This window comes from Asterias rubens, chromosome 11 (assembly GCF_902459465.1).
Source record: "Asterias rubens chromosome 11, eAstRub1.3, whole genome shotgun sequence".
Classification (NCBI taxonomy): domain Eukaryota; kingdom Metazoa; phylum Echinodermata; class Asteroidea; order Forcipulatida; family Asteriidae; genus Asterias; species Asterias rubens.
Window position 1 is genome coordinate 12,991,331 of NC_047072.1, and position 24,514 is coordinate 13,015,844.

Below are 24,514 nucleotides of genomic sequence, written 5' to 3' on the forward strand. Positions count from 1 at the left end.
TCGTTTGTTTTCTACTCAGCTTTTAAAAGACGACTAAAAGCCGCTTCACTAAGTTGACACTTAGATATTACTCCGCAATACGGAACTGTTCAACATGGGCGCTGGGTGCAGCGTAAACAATGGTGGTAAGTTTTAAATAAAATGTGTATTTCTGTTTAATTGCTAGGCGTCTCAACAAAAAAGAAGAATGTATTGAGATTTCTTACCTATATGTAGGCTTCCAGAGTTGTTATTAAATGTTTAGAGAGCTTAAAATATGGGGAAAACCTTGCCCACACTGAGAGTGCCAACTCGACCGAAAAAGGCCATACTGTCTATAGTACTAAGTAAAGTAGTGTTTAATTGTTTGTTTGTTTGTTTGTTTGTTTATTAGACAATCTCCACAGAATTCTATAAAATACAACAATTGGACAAAAACAGATAAAAAATACAAGGGAAAAGACATTTGAATCTGAGGAATTGTATGTCCACGGCAGTCGGCAAAACTTCCGTTCTGTTCCGTTGTTTATCTGCTGGTAAACTTGCCGGTTTCGCATGCAATTATGTTATTGCATATGCAATAATGTCCGCCGGACGGTTTTGCATATACAATCGTGTCCGCCCGGACACTGCCGCATAAACTGCAAGTGCAGTTGTGTCCGGGGGACCGGCCAACTCGGTCCCAGTCAACTCGGTCCCAGTCAACTCGGTCCCAAGTCAACTCGGTCCCAAGACAACTCGGTCCCAAGTCAACTCGGCCCCAAGTCATCTCGGTCCAAAGACAGAGAAGCTTGCACGGGCGGGAGGGAAGGTGGGGAGGGACCGCAACCCAAGTTAATTGAACAATATTATATTTGTTATTTATTTTCGACCAAACATTAATTTCCTTAATAGTTTTAGTTTTTTAATTAGTAGATTTTGGATATTATTTATTATTCTTATAAGTTAACTTGAAAGTTTTCTTTATAATTTAACCAAACATTGTTTTCCTCTTTATTTTTTAATATTTATGTAATTCGTACTGTTTTTGTATTATTTAATTTTAAATGTAATTTACTTCTTGAAAAGAAATCAAAGAGGATTCAATTATTAATGTTTGTCAATTAATGAATTGTTGAGAGCCATACAGAAAACAATGTACCCTGGTGGTTGATTGTTTTTTTTAGTTGAAATTTATTGGCCAACACAATCGGTAATTTTCAAATGTGAGTGTTGAATATAGAAACAAATGGGTCGCTATTGAAGGCATTGAATATTATACCCCGAACATCGGTGCAAACTTATCATGAACAAAGTCAAAGGACATTAGTTATTTTTTTCCAATTCAAAGAAAGTACCCTGCTACCAGTTGGTTAAAGTTTACCAGTCATTTACTTGATACTATTTTGTGAATTGTTATTATCTTTGTTTGATTTCAGACCTTGCTTACCAGGGATTTGGTGACGTGCCTAGCTTCAAAATAGTCTTAGTAGGTAGGTGTGTAAGGCCCGTAACTAAAACGGTCGGCCATTTATGGGAGCCAAATTTTTGACTTGCATAAATGGTAAAAAGTAAAAGGAAAGCACGCAATTTCGAGGCAAAGTTGTGTGGATCATTGTATTCTACTTTTAAAACATCCTTCTAACCATGCATTTTATAACAAACGGTTATAAATGCTTTTTATAGACCAACTCGTCCGACCCAAGGCAACGTGTCCCTTTAAGATCGCTTTTCCCGAGAGCCTTTGACTTCACAACAAAAATAAATGAATGAAATGAAATGAAACGATCTAGTTCTGTGGTGAGATTGTATTCCTAGTTTCAAATCGTTGAATGTTTCTTTTGTTTTCAGGTGATCCCGAAGTTGGTAAGAGCAGTATTTTTATGCGTTACTTCTTGAATCAATTTGACTACAGCTACAGAACGACTACTTCAGTCAGTATCGGTGAGTCACATTTTGTAAACTTCAGGACGTTTTTTAGCCGGAACCCTCCAAAATCTAACATCCATATAATTAATTTTGGTTTTACCCATACACCGATGTGTGTTTATAACACTGTATACTCAGTACTTTCCCGACTCTAGCTACTGAGCATTCAAAGTGGTCTAGTTGGTAAGACACTGCTCTAGAATTGGAAAGATCAGGGGTTTGAATCCCAGAAAAGTGCGATATACAGTGCTTACACACAGCGGTTTAAGGGTAAAACAAAATCAATATTCTTTATCCCCGATTCAAATTTAACATCTCTTATATCGTTGCGGTACACGCTGCCAAAACATAGGATTCAAACTGCCTCTAGCTGCCGGGCAACCTCGGTAGTCTAGTTGGTAAGACACTGCTCTAGAATTGCAAGGATCATGGGTTCGAATCCCATCCGAGTTTCATGCCTGTGATATTTTTTTCACAGGACTCAGGGAAAGTACTGAGTATACAGTGCTAACACACATCGGTGTATGGTAAAAAACAAAATTAATATTCTTTATCCCCGATGCAAATTTAACATCGATTATAAACTTCAGGAGGTTTTTTAGCCGGAATCCTCCAAAATCCAACATCCATATATTTGTCAGACTCGGGGCCCCTGCATGGACAATGTACATAAATAATAAAACCTCTCATTATAGCGCAGGGTGGACTCTTAGACACAAGTTTCCCTATCAGCTGAGAATTTAGTCGGATTGCCTTCCGAAACGGAAGGCGAAATGCCGTTACAAAATATCTGATTTCTGGATACCAGCCGCTGTACTCTATTTATACCTATATTATTATTTTTATTCTTATTATCTGTTTATTTCTCCTCACTGTAGAGAATGTAGTAAAGAAGCTGAATGTTCCCGAGCATATCATCGTATCCGTGACAATTTGGGATCTACCGGGCCGTGAGGAGGTGGATCTGAGGAAGAGCTACTACAAAGATGTGGATGCTGCAATAGGTAGGCTCGGTTTGGTCTGAATATTTTTCCTTTGAACACAATGTCCACAGATTTACATTAAACTTGCATAATTTGAAAATAATGATATTAGAAAGCAAACCTGAAAATATTACTTGCTGAGGTGTTGTAGTTTTTGAAAAATGAGTAAAACAACGTCATAAAAATACGTTTTTACATGCTAAAATAATTCTTTGGGTGTTGTTTGAAGGGATGGACATTCTCAAATCTCAATGCACTGGTAGGACGAATACATTTTATTTTACAGTTATTTATTTGCCTACATGTTTTATTAGTTGTGGTTAACATTGCTGACAAGGAGAGCATTGAGCTGGCTGGAACATGGAGGCAGGACATCCACAATCACTCCGTCATCTCAAAGAAGAAAGTAGAGAAAGAAGGCAAGGTGTCAAAGGTCGTAGTAGAATATGAGAAGGCAGACCCTACTCAGCTTCCTGTACTTCTGCTTGGGAATAAATATGACATTGTAAGTATGTAGTAACTTGCAAAGTATATTTTCTATAAAGCGCCCTCTCTTGGTTGTTACTGTTTAGTGTTATGGTTGTTTACAAAATGGCTGCTGTTGAGTCAGTCTTGTATTAAATAAAGCTACGCTCGGTTCAGTAAAGAATTGTCTCCACGACTGCTAAAAGCAAAGTATCTATGATTTGGGGCATTGCATGGTGAGGTATCAATATATATTTGGTTTGCGGTAACACCATGTGTGTATCTACTTGCCAGGTAGAGTTTGTTCTTAGAGAACGGTCATTTTGCACCTTGAACACCCAGCAGGGTGGATACGTGCGCATTACAAGTCTTATTATTATTATTATTATTTTGACCGACAACCTTTATTCTAGTAAGCAAAATTGAAATGTGCTTAGTTATTTTTTGTTCTGAAGCAGCTCTTTAAAAATTAACCCCGGAGTGACCACTCAAGTTAAACCTCTTGATTATCCGTCTTTTTGAATGTTTGCAGATAGAGGAACGAGAAGCCTTGAAGGAAACCAGCGAAGACGTGGAAGAAAACCGAACATCTCATTCCTCGGATGTCCTGCAAGAAGATGACAATAAACCAAAGAACCTCATCCTCAGAATCAACTCAAAAGATGGAGCTAAAGAAACCGATTCAAGACCGATTCAGTATGTAATATAGTTTTTATACCGTTCTTCTCCTTTAAATTCTCGCAAATGTGATATAATATAGCACGGCGATGCATATGCGAGCGCGACGCACCAGGCGAGTCATTGTTTACATTATTTTACAGCGCCGCCACGCGTCATTGCTCACACTAAAGGGCCCTCTTTGTTTGTTTATGCGCGTATTCAATTTGCATAATTTCAAGCCTCTTTAGTTTGCTTTGCGCTTGTAAATAATTTGCCTAATTTATTCAGTTTGGGTATTCATGGGAAGACATTCCATGAATACAAAAAATAGTACATGAGGGATAGCAAGTGGTAGCAGAACCACACTTTCACATTTTGGTACGATTGGTGCCACACCTTATATTTGTCGCTGGGCTGCTAAGCAATTTTATATTCTTGAGCCTTGGGTAGACAACCCCAACTTCATTGGAGGCAAGGAGTGAGAGGAAACAGATTCCCAGAACCGTTCTGACTGTCGTTTTTTTAGTTCTATGTGAACATAACTTTCAACTGTAAATAAGCACCCAATAAAGTAACTCATAACTTCAAAATTCGTCTTGTTGTCACTGCCTGTACAGTAGCCTTCCAACAACTTGGTTACACATACTTTGTCATTGTCATGTTCTCCAGTAGTTTGTTCATCTGTCTGTCTGTTTGTTTCGTCTTTGTCTTGTCCTCAGCATGTAACTTTGTTTATGTAATTGTTTTGTAAAGGCAAGCCGCTACAAGCTACCTGGCTTAGTTGGGGCCTTGCCTCTGGGCGCTCTACCGCTAGTTTATTTTTTTCTCTGTCTTTTATATACTTCATGTAGTTCTGTAATTTGTGGAAATGTTTTAGTGGAAATAAATGTGAATTGAATTGAATTGAAGGAAAAGACGCAGCCTGGACGACGAGAAGAGAGATGCAGAGAAAGAGTACATCAGCGGTGATGAGTCGCCGAGGATGAAGGTGAAGATGGAGGATGAAAGAGGGGAGGAGAGGGATGTCACCGTCTGGAAGTATGAAGAGGAACATGAGCCAGAAGTAGAGCTTCCTGAAGAACTAGAACTCCTTGAGGCAGCGGCGGAGCAACATGGATTTGTTGGAAGGTAAGATGCAAGTCGAACATCTTTAGGAATCTTTATCTTTATTTGACTCAGGAAACTGATTTTTATCATCCTCATTAGTAAAGGAGAATGGACGAGAAAGTGTAGATTCGTGGATAGAATGTACGAGCCGAAGGCAAGTACATTGTAATCACGAATCTACACTTTAGAGTTTATTCTCTGACTTAAACTATTTCCCCAATCTTTGTACTTTGTCAAACGACGTTTGGTCACATTTATAACTAATTTGCAAAGATTTATAAGCATATCATATATCGCTGGAAACATTATCGAGTGCAAGGTTTTTATTATAATTGTCTTATTTACTAAAGTAAATTGCTCACCAATATTTTTTTACACTGAAATATAACATGTTTTTTTTAGCTGAGATTTTCACATTATGTTAATTTTGGAAAGACAGTCATTTTCAAGTTGAACTGTCACTTCAGTTTGTACGCTCATCTGTAGATTTGTAACGAATCTACAGTGGAGTGTAGATTTGTGTAGTTGTCTGCTTAATACGTGCGGGGTTACATACCTGTGGGTAATAGTTATGTACTTTTTCAACTTTTGTGACCCCTGACATATTGTTTTTTTTTGTATAATGTTGTCTTCGGATGTTTTCATATTCTGCATTTGTTTTTATGCCCCCTCTACTCACACTTATACCATTGTCAGTCTGTTGTGTTTATTTTGTTATATGTTGTATTTCGTAGCTTTATTTTTGTTAAACGTTTTTCGAACTTTGTTTGTTCATTCCTTTCTTTCCAGTGTTGCCGTCTCGGCCAAGAACTCTGACGGCGGTGTGGATAAAGCCATCCAGGCTCTGATCCGCCATCTTCTAGAGAGGAAACTCAAAGACAAAGCCTTGCAGAAGATGGAGGCAGTGGAAGTCCGGAGACGCAAGAAGAAGAAGACAAAACCCAAGAAGGTTAATCCCGACGACTTCCAACCTCTTGAGAAGACGGACATTGAAGAGGTGAACGATCACTTTAATAGGATGTGAATTTTAATTTAGAGAAAGTCCTGTTAAAGATAGTGGACACTATTGATACTTGTCAAAGACCATGCAGTCTTCTCACTTGGTTTATCTCAACATATGCACAACATAACAAACCTGTGAAAATTTGAGCTCAATTATTCGTTGAAGTTGCGAAATAATAATGAAAGAAAGACCACCTTGACTCACGAAGTTGTGTGCTTTCAGATGCTTCATTTCGGGACCTCAAAATCTAATACTGCGGTCTTGAAATCAAATTCGTGGAAAATTACTTCTTTCTTGAAAATTACACTGCTTCAGAGGGAGACGTTTCTCACAATGTTTTATACTATCAACAGCTCTCCATTACTCATTACCAAGTACGGTGTTATGCTAATAATTATTTTGAGTAATTACCAGTAGTGTCCAGTGCCTGTAAAGAACTTTGAGTTTAGCCGCAAAAACTTCAAAAATATACATCCTTTCCAAGGAATGGATGTGGCTTACATTGAATTAATTGGGTCATTTGCCCCTGTGTGTCTAGCTGGATTGGCAGCATATTGCGCCACAGCACCTTGTAAACCATTACATGGTGCTAAGGAGTAGGTCTTATACATCAAAATTTCGTCCCACTCTTTGCAGTACAAATACCTGGCGCTTTGTATACTTTGGCAAAAGGCGCGTTATAAATACGGTTATTATTATTGTTATTAAACTGAATGGTGGGGGCTGGTGGAGGGAGGGAACCGAGTATTTAGTGCTTTTCATACATCGGCATAAAGGTAAAACCAAATGAGTAGTGTTGGTTCTGAGATGACCGGTGATTGACAGCTCAACTTTTCAATCAGTATGCTCTGATTTATCTTCAGGAGAATGCTGGGGATCTGTTACTGGATGATGCTTAAGTACTTTGTTGGAGATTAACTGGTAGTTGGGCTTGGCTCAATGGTTAATCTCCAAGGAAGTACTAAAGAAGCCTCCAGCAACAGAGCCAAGCATCCTCCGGAAGATAATCAGAGAATACTCTTTGAAAAGTTGAGTTGTCGACCCCTGGTTCATCTCAGAACCAACACATGGTGCTACCGCACAATCCCAACTGATTATACTCCCACCCTGTTTTTAATCTTACAAATACATGTAATACTCTTTATCCGTTGAAAACAACTGGAAGTCATCTTTTGGTAGCATGGTTGGCTTGTGCTTAAAGCGCTCGCCTCTAAACCAACGTGACCCCGGTTGGATTCCCAGCCAGGGCCATATGTGAGTTGAGTTGCGAGGATTTTCCAGACCATCCAGGGTTCCTCCCTCGGAAAAAACAAACACTTTCGTTCTTGGCTGTGTTCCGTGATCATAATGGGTTGATGTGGCTGGCAGCCAAAGGCGCCCTTGCATGCCTGCTTCTCGAACACGTTGTAGCTGCGTCCTTCGCAATTCGGCTCTTAGCTGCAAGTAAGGATGATTAGCCCACCCCCCAAATTATTATTAAAATTATTAGAGATGTTAAATTTGCATCGGGGATAAAGATTATTAATTTTGGTTTTTTACCCATACACCGATGTGTGTTAGCACTATATACTCAGTACTTTCCCAAGTTCTGTGAAAAAATATCACAGGCATGTTACTCGGGTGGGATTCGAACCCACGACTCTTGCAATTCTAGAGCAGTGTCTTACCAACTAGACTACCGAGGTTGCCCGGTAGCTAGAGGCAGTTCGAATCCTATGTTTTGGCAGCTGGTACCGCTACGATATAAGAGATGTAAAATTTTTATTATTTATGTCTAACCCCAAAATCTTGATTGTTCTTTTCCCCCCACTCCTCAGATGGACAAGCTATTTATGCAGTCCAACTTGAGCCTGAGCAGGATTCATGAGACCAGCCTAGCTTACAATCAGTCAGTGCGGCAGTTCAAGAGAGAGTGCCTGAATGCTGGACTCGTGGGCAGTCCCAAGAGTTCCATTGAAGATTGCATCGGAGGTTTGAGAGCAGCCTTGCAAGAACTCAGCCTGGAACTTATGGTGAGGTTTGAAAAGTGGAGGAGATTTAAAACAGAAAGCTATAAATCTGGATTATTTTTCTCGGAAGAGTTGATTCATTCTTACTGTGTAGTTTCTAGTATGACAAAATTTGGTAATTGTTCATTCAAAATCTACAAGTCATAGGTTATAATAATAATAATAATAATAATAATAATAATAATACGAAGCATTTATATAGCGCTCTATGGAGAACAGAGCACTTCACATGAGACTAGAACAACAAGAAAAACAAATAAACTACACTAGGATGGGTTGGGGAACAGAAATGTCTTGAGGAGGCTTTTGAACACAGGCAACGAGATTGCCTCTCGCATACCCTCGGGGAGCTTATTCCATGGCGAAAGAGCTATCCCCAGCTTTCCGTCTAGTTCTAAGAACAGAAAGCTAGGCACTGCAACCATGAAGCTATCTCTCTTGAATCAAAACCCAAAATAAAACCCTCTGTTCTTACACTGACCAACAAAATTAATGATAAATAAATTTGTTGGTGACATTTGGGGACACTTGGTGGAAGCAAACTAAGGCTGTCCCAAACTTACCTAGTCAGTTTCCCTTGTGGTTTATTACTTGATATCGAATATTAATTTTTGTAATGAAATTCGCACACTACAGATTAGTAATTTTTTGTTATTTTGATGTTGATTTCTAGACCCAGGACAAGGATGGTTTCCTACAGCTAGTAGTCCAAGGTGAAGTCGTCTACGAAGAAGAAAAATCTGAAGAAATTAAGAAAGTCATGGACACTTTCCAGTCAGAGGTGAGTCCTTATCTCTGATACAATAGGAAGCTTTCGATTCGGGTCGGGAGGAAGGAGGGGAAGGGCCGGTTAGGGAGTGAAAAAAAATCGATCGGCGCATGTGCAAAACTGAACAGGTCTGTGTCCTGCAGAGTTTTAGACACGAGTCTGAGGTTATGAGATGAAAAACTAAAACATATTTCTTGGATGGGTTCGATTCAAATCCGAGTTATATGCCTGTGATTTTTTGCACAGAACTCTGGGAAAGTACCGAGTATACAGTGCTTACGCACATGTAAGGGTAAAGCGAAAAGTAATATTCTTTATCCCTGATGCAAATTTAACATCTATTAAATCGTTTGCAGTACCCGCTGCTAACATATAGGATTGGAACTGCCTCTAGCTACCGGGAATTCTTAGTGGTCTAGTTGGTAAGACACTGCTCTAGAATAGACTGATCCATTAAGCTCCGCCCCATTGCGTATTGACCAATCACAGTGCAACGAAGGTCCGACAAATAAGGTCCGACATGCGTGCGCATATCTTGGCGCGCGCGGAAGAGTTGTGCAGAAAGGCATTGGAGAGCCCCACGTGTTCTTGCTCACACATGCGTCGATGGGCGGAGCCTACTGGATCGGTCTATTGCCAAGGTCGTGGGTTTGAATACCAGAAAAGTACGCTATACAGTGCTTACACACATCGGTGCAAGGGTAAAACCAAATTTAATATTCTAAATATCCATGATGCAAATTTAACATCTATTCGACAAATTTCTTGTTTGATATTCCAGGTTGTAGTAGCTTGCAGTGCCATTCTTTGTGATAACCCAAGCTCCGATGCAGACCTCATTCGGATGGACGCTAAGATCACAAACAGCTGTTCCCACATGTGGGCCCTCGCCGAGAAGGAGCAGCCACTCAGCCCAAAAGACAAGAAGAAGATCCAGCACAAGGTGGATTACAACCGAGCAAGGATAAGACAAGCTCATATCCAGTGTGCACAAAGTCTTCAAGATGTTGATGGTCTGTATAAGAAGATCAAAGCTGCTATGTTATGGTAAAATCTTTAAAGGCACTGGACACTTTTGGCAATTACTCAAAATAATTGTAAAAACATATTTAGTATTAACAAGCAACGGAGAGCTGTTGATAGTATAAAACATGGTGAGAAACAGCTCCCTCCGAAGTAATGTAGTTTTTGAGAAAGAAGTTATTTTCACTAAAATATTTGAACTGAATTTGAGACCTTACCTGAGGTCTCAAATTCAAGGCATCTGAAAGCACACAACTTGTGTTTTTTCTTCCACTATTCTCTCGCAACTTCAATGACCATACAAGTCCAAATTTTGAATGGCTTGGGTAGAGCTGCTTAAGCAGAACATATTGCATAACTATTTTTTGCTAAGCAGAAATGAGCAGGATCCCAGTAACAAAGTGTACACGTGACAGAGTATTTTGGCTGATACTCTTAATCTGGTAAGCAACATGTGGTTGTGTTTAGCTACTTTTTGTGGTTAAGCATTTTCATGAAATTTGGCTCTGATGATTTAGAACATTCCAAAGGGATTGTGTACACTCCTGTTGGGGTTAGCCAGCGTGTGGCTAGATTCCGAGGGTGAGGGTGGCATGCAGTTTTAAATTACTGTTGAGAAGGAAGGTTTCTAAATTACTTTATATTTTTATGTGAGTATAATCTGTTTGTACCCTTATAAAGGTGTGTACTTCCACGATTTCTGTGAACAAATCCAAAGGCAGATCACTCGGGTGGGATTCGAACCCCTGACCATTGCATTACTAGAACACAGTTCCTACCACTCGACTGATTTGCCGGCAGATTTTGTTCACAGAACTCGGGGGAAAGTACTGAGTACATAAATACAGTGCTTTATACACATAGGTGTAAGTGTAAAAATAGTATATTTTATATAACACCCGAGCAGATCCTTGCCATTTGATTGGATGAATGGCCGTCACGTGTTAGCAAATAAAAGTACTATTGCAGGCTACATCACTCACCGTGCATTTTTCGTTCCATCCGAAAAGTACTATTGCACAGTGAGTAAAAACACGTGCACGTCTTTGGTAATGCAGCAGTGTAAACTGCAAAGCACATATTTAGGTGTTTGCGTGTCTCAAAACAGACGCTTTGTTTGTTTTGAAATTTGTATCCTCCAATTAAAATGGAAAAAAAAAGATCTACTTGGATGTTGTATACAACAAATAATGAATGTTTTTCATTCGTGCAATAGTGCGAATTATGTTCATTCGTTGAAAGATGGAATGTTCAATTGAACTCGACTCCGCCTCGTTGAATAGAACATCCCATCTTTTAACTCATGAACATAAATGTTCGCACCATTGCACTCATAAACATTCATTATTTGTATAATATTCTTTATAAACATAACATAATATCAAATATTTGTGTATGGCCTTGTATTAAGAGTAATGACAGTGTCCACTTTTAGTACAAACAGTCTAGAAAGTTCCAACTTGAGAAATAAGGTAGCTATTATTAAAGGAAATGATGCACTGTATAAAAAAAATAGTTATTTTTGAGACAAATTGCTCAGAATAGTGTTCAGATATGGATAGAGGGACCATACCAGCAACCAGTTTAAAGGGAAGGTGTACGTTTGTTTCTCACGCTTAAATTTAAAGAAAAAAAAAAGTTTTGTTAGTAGCCTACAGCAACTTTCGATAGTAAAAAGCGTTTTGAGAAAAGTTTCACTTTAAAGACACTGGACACTATTGGTAATTGTCAAAGACCAGTCTTCTCACTTGGTGTATCTCAACATATGCATAAAATAACAACCCTGTGAAAATTTGAGCTCAATTGGTCGTCGAAGTTGCGAGATAATAATGAAAGAAAAAATACCCTTGTCACACGAAGTTGTGTGCTTTTAGATGCTTGATTTCGTGACCTCAAAATCTAATTCTGAGGTCTCGAAATCAAATTCGTGGAAAATTACTTCTTTCTCGCAAACTATGTTGCTTCAGAGGGAGCCGTTTCTCCCAGTGTTTTAAACTATCAACCTGTCCCCATTACTCGTCACTAAGTGAGGTTTTATGCTAATGAATATTTTGAGTAATTATCAATAGTGTCCACTGCCTTTAAAGTATCGGGTTATGTAAACAGATATCAATTTTTCGACGCATAAATTTGAATCTTAGCAGTGATACTTCTCAGGCTGTGTATTCGGACATGAACTTATTCGTTCTGGATTTTTGGCGATATCTCAAAAACGCGACCACCTTTGGGAATGAAGTTTTCACAGGTTATTATTATTGTATTCTAGATGTCTGCCAACACTATGCTTGACAAGATGAATATCAAAACAAAACAATAAGGTAAACAAATTTCAGGACCCTGTTTCATTTATTTAAAAATACATACAAAACTGGGGGGTTTTCGGCACCTGAAATAAACATAATGATAGTGTAATCTGATGTCATGTTTTTATCCAAACATTTTATTTTGTTTTCTTTCCATACTGAATCTTTCATTTGTTATAAAGTTTGTATATTTTAGTGTAAAGATTGTTATAGATATTATTATTTAAAAAAAACAATTCATATATGTTGCTATTTTATAAAAATCCGTCCATGAAACTCAAATATTTGTATATTTTGCAACTTATTGAAATCAATCTCTGTATATTTATAAATTAATAGCAAAAACATTATTTTGTGTACATGATCGAGCAGAAATAAAATAACCATTTTTGTGGATTTTAACTTTTACAATAAAGTCATGATATAAAAAGTCAAAATTGTGTTTTTATGATTGTGGATTTATTGTTCTCTGGGTGAAAAATAATGTTGATGGTTTATTCGGTTGATAGTTTATTTATTTAAAAATGTCATCGCAGCAACCTGCTGAATTGTGACACAATTCACAATCGTTCAAAGTACTACAATAGTTATTAAAAAGCTTTACAATAGAAAATACATGGTTTTGTTTTTGAACCGCTTTCCGCTGTGCAAAACGTGCTATTTTTCATTGAAAAAAGGGATCCTTTGTGAATTTTATTACCGAGAACAGTAATTTTATAGAGGTGACTTTCTGGCGTGGGAGGGTGTTCTAAGTAGTAAAAACAATTTCAACATTTTTTTCTCAACTCAAGCAGCTAAGTGAAATAATATTGTGTCAAGAAGCTCTTGAGGGCGCCCTCAATTTATGTCTGATGATGAAAATGAATCAACACCACCTGATTGCAATTTAATATTGTGCAAATTGAACGAACTACCGCACACCCCTTACAAAAACAACAACCTTTTATGAATTGAATTCTCTGTTTCGATATTTAGTATCACCATTATTTCCATCTCTGGGGTGTTTAGAGTTAGAGAACACAACTCCCTTCAAAATGTTCAAGAAAAAACCTACGGAGAAAGGTAAGAATGGTGAGATTTTAGTTAGGAGTTCTAATAATTTTGGGTCTGTCTGTTCATACTTACTATACTAGATACTACCTAGTAGCCTAGTTTACTAGGCTGGGGAACAAAAGCTGTGCTTCTCCCCGGACCTACGGATGTTGCATTTTGTTTAAAGTTTCACCTTTTAATATATTTTATATTTACAATAATTTTGTCCATATTACTCTGTATTTAAAATATTTCCAACATTGAGTAGGCCCTAAACGTTTATACCTATTTATCTATCTAACCCTGGTGTCATGTGTTTTTAGCGGTCGCACTAAATACCGACAACTCACAACAACTCACGACAACTCACGACAACAATTTTTAAATGCACTTAAACAAAACATTTTAACATAAGTCAACGGTTAAATATATATGCACAAGAGTCATAATTGCATCTAAATCACTTTTAAACTTTTGAAAATCTTGTTCTTTTAACTGTAAAAAAGGTGTTTTTTACCCCGAATTTAGTAGCAAACGGAAATATTCGCCATGTTGTCTTTCGACGTACTTGGATGATTATATTACACCGCATACATGTGCATATTAACCGGTTGACTTAGTTTAAGTGTGTGTGTTTTAAGGGGGGTGGGGTGTTTTACTACCATGCCTTATGATATCTCTCGATTCGAATAAAGTAGCCATAATGCCGTGGGACAAAAATGTAATTAAATTTGTTAAGTAGTAATAGAATAATATTTTTGATTTTGCATGCAGAAAGCATTACCGCCCCAATTTTTTGTAGCAAGTGTCATAGTTTGACATAGTTTTTGCGAAAGGAGTAATTTTCCACGAATTCGATTTTGAGACCTCAGATTTAGAATTTGAGGTCTCCAAATCAACCATCTAAACGCACACAACTTCGTGTGACAAGTGGGTTTTTTTTCTTTCATAATTATCTCTCAACTTCGACTACCAATTGAGCTCAAATTTTCACAGGTTTGTTATTTTATGCATATATGTTGAGATACACCAAGTGAGAAGACCGGTCTTTGACAATTACCAATAGTGTCCAATGTCTTTATTAAATCTCATTTGATTATTTTGTTTGCTTGGTTTTTTTTTTTTTCAGAGGTGATGAGGCAAGTTGACAGGGATCTGAAGAATACACAGCGAGGTTTGGACAGGGACAGAGCTAAGCTGGAAAGGGAAGAGCAAAAGATTGTTAGTATTTACACCTCTTCTTAAAACTAACACACACACAGGCATAAATCTTCTTTAAAGTCAAACTGTACCTAAGTTATGTTTATTACTTCTAGAGATTAACAGACAGTCAAGTTAACCATCGTTCATAAATACCTCAGACAGTTTCGCTATTCCTATTGGTGTAGAGCGCGTCACGTAGGGGTGTTTAAACCTTTGATAATGACTAGTCTTTTTTATAACCGGTTGTGAGCGGATACTCCGCAAGACGTTTCTTGTTACGGGTGATGCGGGCACTGTCGGTAAGTTGGCTGCGCTGTGTGTGAAAAGAAAAGGAGAACGTGTTGCACCAAGACTATACGCGCACGAATGTAACCGGAAACTGTCGGAAATAGGCGTCTCAGTCATAACAATGCAACACACGGACACGGTACCTACAGAGCTCAAGCACGTCAGAAACAGATAAGGTTTACAGAGTTTCTTACTTTATTTCGCCTTTTGACCAAAAAGGCATTTATGAATGGGAATAGAAGACTAGTGACTTGTTCTTTCAGCGCAGGGTCGTTGCCGTGTGATAAAGGCCCGAGCCAAAGGCGAGGGCCTTTATCACACGGCAACAACCCTGCAAGGTTTTAAACGGCCATGAAAGATTTTGTCGCTACACTTTTATTCCCTTATTATCTTTGGAAAAAAAAATACTTTTTTTTGTCTCCCCTTACAGACCCTTGAAATTAAAAAAGCTGCCAAGCAAGGTAACAAACAGGTAAGCACATTGTGAAGACTTTTTGATTAAATAGTATTTGCATGTGTAGGGCCTGATTTTATGGCTCGCCCAATGTTTGACCATTTTTCTGGTGCACGTGTTTGATGTAATTCAAGTTCATACACCTTTAAGGGCTTGAAGTACCCTGTGGATGGTTGGCCAGAGTCAAGTGAGTTTCACAATGGCTGGTGGCCTCACATTAATGTCTGTCTAGCCTCTTTCACTCTACTGCAGGAGGAAAGCCTCTTCACCAATTCTCCATCTCACTCTATCCTGCGCTGTCTGTTGCCAAGCAATGCCCCATTATGTACTTTCTCTCCATCTTCTGTTTTGTCGCCCTCTTTTTATTGTCCTGTTTCTTTGAGTCCAGTTGGTTGTTTTGCGTGCCCATCTGTTGTCATACCTCCTAGCTAGGTGACTTGCCAATATTCACCTCTTGAGTTTAATTGTCTTAATTATATCCAGCACTCTTGATTTCTTTCATAGATCCTCATTTGCCACCCTGTCCTAATTTGTTACTCCTATCATTATCCCTTCCATAGCCCTCTTTGTCACCCTAAGTTTTTTCTCTAGTCATTTGGTGGTCGTCCATGTCTCAGCACCGTACGATAGGACAGGTATGATGCACTGATGGAATACCTGCCTTTTCCGGGATATAGGAAGGGTGTGGTCTCTAAAGATGTAGCTCAATGTGCCAAACTTCACCCATCCTAACTGGATTCTTCTCTTTATTTCCTCTCCTGTTTCGTTGTTGAAGGTGATCTTCTTGCCCAGATAGATGTAGTTGTCTATTAACTCACACTAACAATAATACCCAAATATGCCGTGTTTACAAATACAGGCTGCTACAGTTCTAGCCAAACAGTTGGTCAACCTCAGGAAACAAAAGACAAGAATGTATGGAGCCAGTGCAAGGGTGTCGTCCGTCAATACACAGGCAAAGGTATGGAATGTAGGACTAGGCAAGAGTTGTAGACATGGATTTAAACTTGTTAGCAAACTGTGGTATCTGGCCGAGGGGTCATAAGCACAGGACTTAAAGCTCTGCAGTTTCTGATCAGCAGAGTGTGGGTTCAAGTCCCAGTCTTTACACTTAATAATAATAATCATAATAACCAGTTTTTATGTAGCGCTTTTCACACCCGAAGGGCGTCTCAAAGCACTTCCAACATTATTACCCCTGGTCACTGGGCCTGAATTCATTCCTTAAACCATCTCAGCTCCCTGGTGGGGAGTATGCAGCCTGTGCAACATTAATATGCGCTACTCAGCTAAATCAATCACAAGAACCATCTCTGCCCTAACAGGTACCCATTTACCCCTGGGTGGAGAGAAGCAATTATAGTTAAGTGGCACTGGACGCTATTGGTAATTACTCAAAATAATTGTTAGCATAAAAACTTACTTGGTAACAAGCAATGGAGAGCTGTTGATAGTATAAAACATTGGGAGAAACGGCTCCCGCTGAAGTTACGTAGTTTTCGAGAAAGAAGTAATTTTCCACTTAAATATTTCACAAATTTGATTTTGAGACCTCAGAATTAGATGTTGAGGTCCCAAAACCAAGCATCTGAAAGCACACAACTTTGTGTGACAAGGGTGTTGTTGGGTGCTGGACGGTCTATCTTAAGAACCGTTCAGACACACAGACTTGAACTCGTTCGGGTAGAACCGCGAGTGAAACCGACTTTAGTACTGTGTCTGATCGACATAGTGTTCTGACCTTTTATGTACAGCGCCTTGGAGCAACTAATTTGATACACCGCGCTTTATAAATAAATGTGTAATATAACTTCTTCTTCATTTTGAGTGCAGCCTTCAAATCAGGATTGAAAATAGTTGCAAAGCCAGACACACCAGAGCGAAAGACTTCCCTGAGCGAAGTTTTTTAATTTTAATTGGAACACATTGTGTTACTGCTACCAAGTGATGAGTTATTTAACCCTTTATATTTGTGGTTTATTTAACCTGTAAAGGTTTTCGTTTATTTAACGTGTCAAATTTATAGATAATTAAACCTGTTAAAGTTGTGGTTTATTTAAAACCTGTTACACTCACTGCCCCATAGTGAAGTTAATAATGATCAAATAAATGCTGATTTTCTACCTTTGCCCATGTAGTACATGTAGTTAAAGGCAGTGGACACTTTTGGTAATTACTCAAAATAATTGTTAGCATAAAAACTTACTTGGTAACAAGCAATGGAGAGCTGTTGATAGTATAAAAGTTTGTGAGAAACGGCTTCCTCTGAAGTAACGCAGTTTTCGAGAAAGAAGTTTTTTTTTCCACAAATTTAGTTTTTTAGACCTTAGAATTAGATTTTTGAGGTCCCGAAATTAAGCATCTGGAAGCACACAACTTTCGACAAGGGTGTTTTTTCTTCCATTATTATCTCGCAACATCGGCGACCAATTGAGTTCAAATTTTCACAGGTTTGTTATTTTATGCATATGTTGGGATACTGAAATTGAAAAGACTGGTCTTTGACAATTACCAACAGTGTCCAGTGTCTTTTAAAGCAGGACTTAGAAGTCTCCCGAGTTCCGAAAAGCTGCTTTGGGTATAAAGCAAGACAGTTCTCTAAAGAGCAAACTCTACCTGGCATGTAGATATACACGTGGTGTTACCGCTACCAAATATTTACTCACCAGTTGTGGTTTATTTAATCTGTTAAAGTTGTATGTTATACTCCGTTCTTATTTCAGACTATGCAGTCAAATAAAGCCATGGCAACAGCTATGGGAAACACAACTAAGGTAAGCACTTATCCTCTTTCAAATTGTGAAATCATTAAAGGGACACGTCGCCTGGGATCGGTCGAGTTGATCTTTGAAAAGCGTTTGTAACTGTTTGTTATAAAATGCATATGATTAGAAAAGATATGTTAAAAGTAGAATATAATTATCCACACAAGTATCACTCGAAATTGCGTGGTTTTCCTTTTACCTCGTCGACTAACAAGGTCGGCCATTTATGACTCCTTTAAATGGTAGACCGTGTTAGTTCGCAAAGTAAAAGGAAAACCACGCAATTTCGAGGCAAACTTGTGTGGATCATTGTATTCTACTTTTAAATCATCTTTCTAACCATATGCATTTTATAACAAATGGTTACAAACACTTTTCAAAGACCAACTCGACCGATCCAATGCAGCGTGTCCTTTAAATACAAACCACACAAATCTCATCGACTGTGTACAGGCTGGATAGTCCAGGAGGATTCAGCAATATTTCGAGGAAGATAGATAATCAGTTTGGGTGCCTTCAATGGCCGGAAGACATTTTCACTGGTCTTAGGTCAGTGGGCCACTGTTAATTTTGTACCCCATACATGTATATATATGTTATTGTTTGTATTAGCACCTTAAGCACTTTTGTGGATATGTGGGCTTTATATGATTGCATTATTATTGTTAATAATTATTGTTCTCTTTAGGCAATGAGTGCAATGAACAAACATGTCAGCCCAGAGAAGATGATGCAAGATATGAAGAAATTCCAGATGGAATCGGACAAGATGGAAATGAAAGAAGAACTCAGTAAGTAATACTAATAATATTAATAGTGGCTCGTTATACAGCGAGCATCTCATCACTCAGTGTCGCTCAAGGCACTTTAAAGGCACTTTAAAGGCACTGGGCGTTATTGGTAATTACTCAAAATATTTGTTAGCATAAAAACTTACTTGGTAACGAGCAATGGGGAGAGGTTGATAGAATAAAACATTGTGAGAAACGGCTCCCTCTGAAGTAACGTATTTTTTCAAGAAAGAAGTAATTTGCCATAAATTTAATCTCGAGACCTCAGAATTAGATATTGAGGTCACAAAATCAAGCATCTGAAAGCACACAACTTCGTGTGACAAGGGTGTTTTAATCTCGCAACTTCGACGACCAATTGAGCTCAAGACAGGTTTGTTATTTTATGCATATGTTGAGATACAGCAAGTGAGAAGACTGGTCTTTGACAATTACCAAAAGCGTACAGTGTCTTTAAGATTGACTTGTTGCAAATGCATATTATTATTATTATCATTTATGACACCATGCTGGATGCTGGTTGTCATGTAAAAAATCTGTGAACATTAAAATTTTACCAAGGTAACTTTGGAACTTCAGTGATTAGATTACTGAAAAGTAAAACATTTATTATTTCATTAAACGATGTTATCATATATGGGATTTGAGGCATTGCAGGTTGAGGTACACGTAGAACATTGGATGTGATCATAATAATTGTAGTTTTCTATGTATCTTTTTATGAGTTGGTAATTTTTAGTTTGTATTTTGGTAGTGTGTATTTAAGTAAAAACATGTTTTTAGACACGCAAAACCAAAAAGCATTTCACTGTATATGTTTTACGTTTGTTTTTGGTATATTGTTGGAACACCTACATGTGTTCGCCTTTCATTGTTGTCCCTTGTCTTTGTCTTTGTGAGTCCTATATGCAGTGTTAGTCTGTCCATAGGCTAGGGTCCAAGGCCAAGGCTTCACCCAATCCTAAGTTTTGCCCTTTTGAATAGTTAATAATGCTGGCTACTGTTTATAACTGTCACTGTTAATATTTATGAAACACCAATGATGTATTAAGTGAGGGGAATACCAAAGTAATGTTTTACTGAATAGATCAATCCATTAGGCTCCGCCCAGGGCGCACGTGTGGGCAAGAAGACGTGAGCCTCTCTACTGTTACCATTCTGCACAACTCTGCCAGGCGCGCCAAGCATACGCGCTCGCATGTCAGACTTTATAGTGTCATACTTTTGGTTGCGCAATGGGTTGTGATTGGGGCGAAGCTTAATGGATCGGTTTATTGAATGTGACAATCAAACATAAATAATAAAATTATTATCTTCTCCTCAGTGGATGACACCTTAGATGCCATGTTTGAAGAATCAGGAGATGAGGAAGAGCAAGATGCCATTGTCAATCAGGTCCTCGATGAGATTGGTATCGAGGTATCAGGAAAGGTAAAACGCTTTATATTAGATTGCGGGAATTTAGGCAACTGGTCATTGCCTTAAGGCCAAATCACACTGCAGCCAAAACAATAACGATCACGACCTAAAGAGAACACATTCTATTGGTTGAAATGCTCCACGCAGAATACGCCCACGCTCATTCAACCAATCGAGGGCGTGCATTGTTAACATTCTCGTTATTGAGACCTGTGTGACCGGGCCTTGTGCCCTGAACTCTTTCCTAGTAACTCCTTCCTCAAAGAGTAGAGTGCAGGTGCCAGACCTAGTCTGGCTTGACTCAAAAAATATATGCCACTGGTAGAGTTGCACAATACTCTCGTTGAGGCATAACTTAAATTTCGCGACAAAAGAGTTTTATTAAAAGATTGGAATTTGTGGTGGTTTTGTTTTGTTTTATAAAACATAAATATTTTATTTTTTTCTTGGATATGATTGCACATGTTACCTTCTGAAAACTGAACGTAGTAAGTACTCTCTTTGTGGCGCTTTAATAATATTAATTTAATAATTTATTTATTGATTTGTTTATGTAGCGCATATTCCAATATAATTTTGACCAAAATGCAAGAAAATATACACTGTAAAAATATACCCGTACGCGCTATTACACACATTAAAATGAATAAAGGAAAACGGCGATAACTTAACCTATTAGCAATTTGTTTTACTGTTTTTATATAGACACATATCACAACCTTGTTTTCCTTTTCTTCATTACAGTTATCAGACGCGCCTACTGCCTCACAACGGCTACCAGCGAGCAGCGAAAGTTCAAAGGACGCCGATCAAGATATAGAGGCGCAATTAGCGAGGCTTTTAAAAAATTAGCACCTTGGATCGTGCAAGTCTTGCATTTATTCAGTTTGATTATAAAGCTTGGGGTCTGTTAAAGTGTGCAAATTGTTTCCTGCTTTTGCGGTAGTAAGTACTCACACTTGGTACTTGGTACTTGTACTTGGTACTTGTGCTTGAGTAGTATTCAAAGTTTTACTTTTATTAGACTTTTACTCCGCTCACAAAATACTCAACTGAAAAATAAACTATACTTGAAGGGTGTGGGACTCGTCTGTTGGTTCTTGGCTGTTGGAATTGATACTCATTTGTTGGACTTGGTACTCATCTGTTGGACTTGGTACCTTGATGTTGGACTTGGTACTCATCTGTTGGACTTGGTACTCGGATGTTGGACTTGGTTCTCATCTGTTGGAATTGGTACTCTGATGTTGGACTACGTACTCCGATGTTGGACTTGGTACTTGGCTGTTGGAATTGGTACTCGGATGTTGGACTTGGTACTCATCTGTTGGACTTGGTACTCGGATGTTGGAATTGGTACTCGGATGTTGGACTTGGTACTCATCTGTTGGACTTGGTTCTCAGATGTTGGACTTGGTACTCAGATGATGGAATTGATACTCATCTGTTACACTTGGTAGTCTTGTTTGACCTGGTACTTGGATGTTGGACTTGGTACTCATCTGTTGGAATTGATACTCATCTGTTAGACTTGGTACCTGGATGTTGGACTTGGTACTCATCTGTTGGAATTGATACTCATCGTGTACTTGGTACCTGGATGTTGGACTTGGTACTCATCTGTTGGACTTGGTACTCAGGTGTTGGACTTGGTACTCAGATGTTGGAGTTGGTACCTGGATGTTGGACTTGGTACTCAGATGTTGGAATTGATACTCGTCTGTTGGATTTGATACTCATCTGTTGGAATTGATACTCATCTGTAGGAATTTGGTACTCATCTGTTGGTCTTGGTACTTGGCTTTTAGAATTGGTTCTCGGATATCAGAATACTTGGTACTATGATACTTGTACTTGTACTTGTACTCAATGGCCCAAGTTCTCATACTCAAGTACTAACCAGCCATCCTTGTACTAGGCAGTATTTGATTCTTGACTGAACAATACTTTGATGACAACACTATTTCATTCACACATGTTAAAGCAAGCTGCAAAAACTGTGAAAGACCGGAATTCGCACTAGGTGTAACCCCAACATATACATCATTCCATGAAATTATACGAAAAAGATACTTTGGAATTGAGTATTCGGTTTGAATACTTGCAAGATTTGTACTGGTAACTGTACAAACATATTTTATTATGGTAGTTTATCTGTGAATACTGCTTGTATATATACATAAGTATGAGTTTTTATGTATGAGATATTACAAGAGATGTTAAATTTGCATCAGGGATAAAGAATATTCATTTTGGTTTTTCCCATACAGATGGTATGACACTGCTCTAGAATTGCAAAGGTCTTGGGTTCAAATCCCACCAGAGTAATATGACTGTGATTTGTTTTCACAGAACTCGAGAAAGTATACTAACACACATCAATGTATATGGGTAAAACCAAAATTAATATATTATAAGAGATTGACTGAATGATGGGGTTGAATTAGATCTGCTCCATGTTCTGACACACCCATGTTTTGATGACCCTTTGTGACCTACACGCTAGGGAAAGGCACTGGACACGTTTGGTAATTGTCAAAGACCAGTCTTCTCGCTTGGTGTATCCCAACACAGGCACAAAATAACAAACCTGTGAAAATTTGGACTCAACTGGTCATTGAAGTTGCAAGAGAACAATCAAAGGGAAAAAACACCCCTGTTGCACAAAATATTGTGCTTTCAGATGCACAATAAAAGGCTTCAGGTCTGATGTCTTTTATGATTTGAGTGACAAATAACCTCTTTCTCAAAAACTACGTTACGTTAGAGGGAGCCGTTTCACATTGTTTTATACTATCAACAGCTGTCCATTGCTCATTACCAAAGTAAGTGTTCATGCTAAACATTATTTTGAGTAATTACTAAATAGCGTCCAGTGCCTCAAATTAGCAGTGGACACTATTGGTAACTACTCAAAATAATAATTAGCATGAAACCTTACTTGGTAATGAGCAACGGGGAGCTGTTGATATAGTATAGAACATTGTGAGAAACGGCTCCCTCTGAAGTAACGTAGCTTTTGAGAAAGAAGTTATTTTCCACGTGCTTGATTTTGAGACCTAAAAATCAAGCATCTGAAAGCAAACAACTTCGTGTGACAAGTTTTTTTTTCTTTCGTTATTATCTCGCAACTTCCACAACCAATTAAGCTAAAATTTTCACATGTTTGTTATTTTATGCATATGTTGAGATACACCAAGTGAGAACACTGGTCTTTGACAATTACCAATAGTGTCTAATGTCTTAAGGCCATGCTCGTCTACATGACCATTAATCTTCAAACTCTCTTCTATTCCTTGGACTTCCTACGATTGATTCGCAGGTTTGTGATTCCTGGAGAACAAATCTTCATTAAGATTTTGAAATTAAATATGTTATGTTCTGCGGTGAAAGTATTTGCTTTTGACTTTAATAGGAAGGAGTTCAATTAGCACTTACGGTGAAACAGGTTAGTAACATTCATTGCATAGTTCCGTCTTATATTTTAAAAACTTCCGAAAAGGGTGAAATTAATGTCCGTGCACAAACACAATTTTGTGGAATTAATAATTTATTGAATATATTGCGCTGTCGCCAGGACCAGCCTGTTCGAGGGCGCATAACACTAAAAATATATCATAAAAGAAATAACACAGAAGAAGTAGCATTGATGTATTTTAAGTTTTGTTTATGTCTAGATATTATATAAAAATATCATAATTTTGCTATTAAAATGAGAAATTCAGAAACCATTATCGTCATCATCTAGGTTATATATATATATCTAGTTTTGCACTCATAATTAACATGTACTATTTTGAAACCATATACATAGGCACCTTAAAGTCACCTGGAAATATAAAATATTTTTCTTTCAAACAAGAGTATATGCTTACGAACAATAAAACAATTTTTGTAGTAATTGTTTGTCACGATTTATATGTTTAAAAAATATATAAAGTTGTTTGGGGGGCTGACTCCGCCTACCCCTTTTGTGACGTCAATCGAGGCAGACTTTGCCTGCAATGCGTATATTAAACACACGTGCAAAGTACATGTACGTCCAAGTTGTGAGTTGGTACATTTCAAAAAATGTTTTTCTGCATTCAGCAGCAATACACCTGGTCGGCATTGCCGGAAAAAAAATTGTTTTGAAACGTACAAACTCACGACTTGGTCCGTACATGTACTTTGCAATTGTGTTTACTCTACGCATTACAGGCAAAGTCTACCTCGATTGACGTCACGAACAGCGCCCTCTCGGGTCGGGGTCTACTCTTAAATTTGTAAATAACATAAGAACTGATTTTTTTAAAACCTTAGTTAACTGTTTATTTACATTCCACTCATCAAAACACATGTATTAGTAGCAAA

At 38.1% G+C, this 24,514-nt stretch overlaps 2 protein-coding genes across 3 annotated transcripts; both read left to right on the forward strand.

Moving 5' to 3' along the window:
* Positions 1 to 93: 93 nt before the first annotated feature.
* LOC117296791 lies at positions 94 to 10,008 on the forward strand. Of its 2 annotated transcripts, none has more exons than XM_033779847.1 (11): positions 94 to 125; positions 1,398 to 1,451; positions 1,810 to 1,902; positions 2,766 to 2,891; positions 3,185 to 3,375; positions 3,868 to 4,031; positions 4,905 to 5,123; positions 5,892 to 6,099; positions 7,923 to 8,117; positions 8,788 to 8,895; positions 9,665 to 10,008. In XM_033779847.1, the coding sequence occupies exons 1-11, from the start codon at positions 95 to 97 to the stop codon at positions 9,932 to 9,934; spliced, it is 1,659 nt and encodes a 552-aa protein (XP_033635738.1). In that variant the 5' UTR covers position 94; the 3' UTR covers positions 9,935 to 10,008. The 2 variants fall into 2 exon arrangements, with proteins under 2 accessions (XP_033635738.1, XP_033635739.1); XM_033779848.1 differs by having other exon boundaries at positions 4,911 to 5,123.
* Positions 10,009 to 13,074: 3,066 nt separating this feature from the next.
* On the forward strand, positions 13,075 to 22,444 carry LOC117296997 (charged multivesicular body protein 2b-like). The gene is made up of 8 exons (XM_033780105.1): positions 13,075 to 13,271; positions 14,371 to 14,462; positions 15,163 to 15,204; positions 16,046 to 16,147; positions 17,910 to 17,960; positions 18,640 to 18,742; positions 20,067 to 20,173; positions 20,906 to 22,444. The coding sequence occupies exons 1-8, from the start codon at positions 13,244 to 13,246 to the stop codon at positions 21,011 to 21,013; spliced, it is 633 nt and encodes a 210-aa protein (XP_033635996.1). The 5' UTR covers positions 13,075 to 13,243; the 3' UTR covers positions 21,014 to 22,444.
* The last annotated feature ends 2,070 nt before the right edge of the window (positions 22,445 to 24,514 follow it).